Genomic DNA, 2,847 nt, shown 5'->3' with positions numbered 1-2,847 from the left:
CAGTAAGAAAATAAGGGGAAAAAAAGTTTTATATTTACTGAATTATTAGCTTACCTATTTATCACAATCTATGTTAGGCTCCCTGATGCTCGGTGCTGCTGCAACTGCTTTTTACATCAACGATGCTGCCACCTTTTTGCCAAAAACTGTTGTTGCAAAGACCAGGGCCTTCCTCGCTGGAGGCACTGCAGAAGCCTTGGAGGTAAAACCATTTAACACTATGACTTAACAAATGCAAGAAAGGTATGTTCTTTTTACACTGTCTTTTTGTATTTTCTTTAGATCGGAGCAAATATTGAAGGACTGCAGGAGCTGATTATGAAAAATCCTTCTCTTTCTGAAAGTACTGACAGGATCACCAAAATGAAGCGTGTCCTTAAGGCTGTAAGCAACAATCAAAATCAAAAATTAAAGGACAAAAACACAATGAGCAGTCCTGCATGATAAAAAAAAAACATATTTTTTCTCTCCACAGCTGTCAGAATGGAGATCTTTGCCTACCAGTAAACCCCTTGCTTCTATGTATGTTAAGTTCTTTGGACAAGAGATTGCCTTCGCCAACATTGACAAACCTATGATTGACCAGGCTGTTGAGGTATTAAAATAGAAACATCACGCAAGCTAAAGCCAAATACATGTTTAGAACCAGTGGTATAAATGATGTACTCTTCCCTTTTAGTATGCAAAGAATTTACCAATTCAGGAATATGGAAGAGAAGCTCTTAAGGCTCTCCTCCTCTCTGGCATCAACTTCCACTATTCTAAGCCTGTGCTGGCTGCTGAGGTGCGACGCATTCTTCCTACTGCTGCTGGTCTTCCAATGGAACTCAGTCTGTACAGCGCTGCTGTTGCTGCAGCCTCTCTTGAAAGTGAGTAAAACACACATTTAGATTGAAAAACTACTCAAGCAATAAAATGTACTTATTTTTGAGAACTAAAATTGTAGGGATAATAAATAGTTCAAGGTATTCAAATCTGTTAAGTGTCAATTAAGTGGGACTTCCTTATTCAAAGCAAAAAAGTCACATGGCCAACTTTATGTGACAAAAAAACTTACAAGCTTTTCCTGTTTGTTCAGTCAAGCCCAGCACATCACCACGTCTGCCTGAAGATTTCCCCCTCAAGAGTCTCCTGGAGACAGACATCCAGCTCCAGGCTGAGATCAGACCAAGGTAGGTGTCTAGCTTTAAACACCTTTGATTTCACATAAATTTTGCATATAATGCTTGATGCAATAAAACTGAAACTAAAACCATTATTTTTCTTTTATCCAGTGTTGCCATGAACACATATGCAGTTATGGGCCTTAATACCGAGATTCTGCAGGCTGCTCTGGTAGCAAGCGCTAAAGTCCACTCTGTTATGCCAGCGAAAATTGCAGCAAAACTCAACATCAAAGAGGGTGACTTCAAGCTTGAAGCTCTTCCTGTTGATGTCCCTGAAAACATCACAGCTCTAAAGTAACCACTTGGAAGATTTTGACATAACTTCTATGCTTTTATGTAGAGCTTAGCTAATTAGTTCATCTTCTGTTCAACAGTATTACAACCTTTGCTGTGGCACGAAACATTGAGGAACCTGCTGTTGAAAGAATCACTCCTCTCCTCCCCACCAAAATCTTGCAATCCATCTCAAACAAGATTATCTCATCCAGGGCTGCTTCCTCTGCTAATAGCATGGTAAGTTTTTTTATATAGGTTTTATTTACACCTTTATATTTACAGTCATATTCTGATCAAATTTTCATTTGCTTGTCCTCCAGTCAGCATCATCAGAGCTCCTTCCTGTGGAAGAATCAGTACCAAGGGTTCCTGAACACAAAATTCGTCCATTTGCCAAGAGGTACTGTGCTAAGCACATTGGCGTTGGACTGAAGGCTTGTTTCAAGTTTGCCAGTGAAAGTGCTGCATCTATCCAAAACATTGTCCTCTACAAACTGGCTGGCAGCCACAATTTCTCTTTCTCTGTGACACCAAGTAAGGGTTGTTAGAATAATATTTGAGTTCTCTGTATAAACTTGTTGCAGAACCAAGGTATTAATAACATTTCTTTTCCCCTTAAAGTTGAAGGCGAAGTTGTTGAGAGATTGGAAATGGAGGTTAAGGTAGGAGCAAAGGCTGCAGAGAAGCTTGTTAAACGCATTAACCTGAATGAAGAGGAAACCGTTGAGGAAGGAGGATCAGTCCTGGTGAAACTCAACAAGATCCTGTCTTCAAGACGGAACCGCTCCTCATCTTCCTCCTCTAGCTCCAGCAGCTCTTCTTCCAGACTTTCCTCAAGATCCTCATCTTCCTCCTCCAGCTCTTCATCTCGCTCTGCCCGTAAGATCAATCTTGCAGCCGGTAAATACAACAGCAGCAGGACCAATAGCAGCAGCAGTAGCAGCAGCAGTAGTTCCAAACGCAGCAGCAGCAGCAGCAGCAGTAGCAGCAGCAGCAGCAGCAGCAGCAGGAGTGTCCGCAGCAGCAGTAGCAGCAGCAGCAGCAGTAGCAGGAGTGTCCGCAGCAGCAAGAGCAGCAGCAGCAGTAGCAGCAGCAGGAGCAGCAGAAGAGTTGGTTCCTCAAGATCAAGCAGCAGCTCAGCAAGGACCAGCTCTGCATCAAGCCTTGCATCCCTCTTCAGTGGCAGCTCAAGCTCAAGCTCATCCAGCTCCAGTTCTCGTCGCTCAAAGGTAAATATTTTCATCTCAGTTTTGCAGGAAGGTGCTTTCTCATGACACCATAGCACATGGAAAAACTCATAGCAATATTTGTCCTTTAAAGCAAGTAATTCAGGAGTTCCAGAGGCTACACAAGAAACAGCTCGGCTCCAGACCAAGTTCCAGAAGCAGAAGCAGTGCTTCCAGCC

At 42.6% G+C, this 2,847-nt stretch overlaps 1 protein-coding gene across 1 annotated transcript in view; it reads left to right on the top strand.

The window, feature by feature from the left end:
* Positions 1-70: 70 nt before the first annotated feature.
* Positions 71-2,847, top strand: part of LOC107087212 (vitellogenin-1-like) — a 5,104-nt gene continuing 2,327 nt past the window's right edge. The window contains exons 1-10 of the mRNA XM_015378657.1: positions 71-202; positions 283-384; positions 476-595; positions 680-869; positions 1,079-1,172; positions 1,275-1,460; positions 1,541-1,679; positions 1,763-1,976; positions 2,064-2,208; positions 2,389-2,671. Of these exons, the coding sequence (XP_015234143.1) occupies positions 71-202; positions 283-384; positions 476-595; positions 680-869; positions 1,079-1,172; positions 1,275-1,460; positions 1,541-1,679; positions 1,763-1,976; positions 2,064-2,208; positions 2,389-2,671 (1,605 nt within the window). The remainder of the gene's footprint in view (positions 203-282; positions 385-475; positions 596-679; positions 870-1,078; positions 1,173-1,274; positions 1,461-1,540; positions 1,680-1,762; positions 1,977-2,063; positions 2,209-2,388; positions 2,672-2,847) is intronic.

Source organism: Cyprinodon variegatus, unplaced genomic scaffold, assembly GCF_000732505.1.
Source record: "Cyprinodon variegatus isolate N-32 unplaced genomic scaffold, C_variegatus-1.0 Scaffold176, whole genome shotgun sequence".
In the NCBI taxonomy this organism is placed as follows: domain Eukaryota; kingdom Metazoa; phylum Chordata; class Actinopteri; order Cyprinodontiformes; family Cyprinodontidae; genus Cyprinodon; species Cyprinodon variegatus.
Note: the sequence above shows the minus strand (reverse complement) of the source record. Positions and strands in the feature narration are given on the sequence as shown.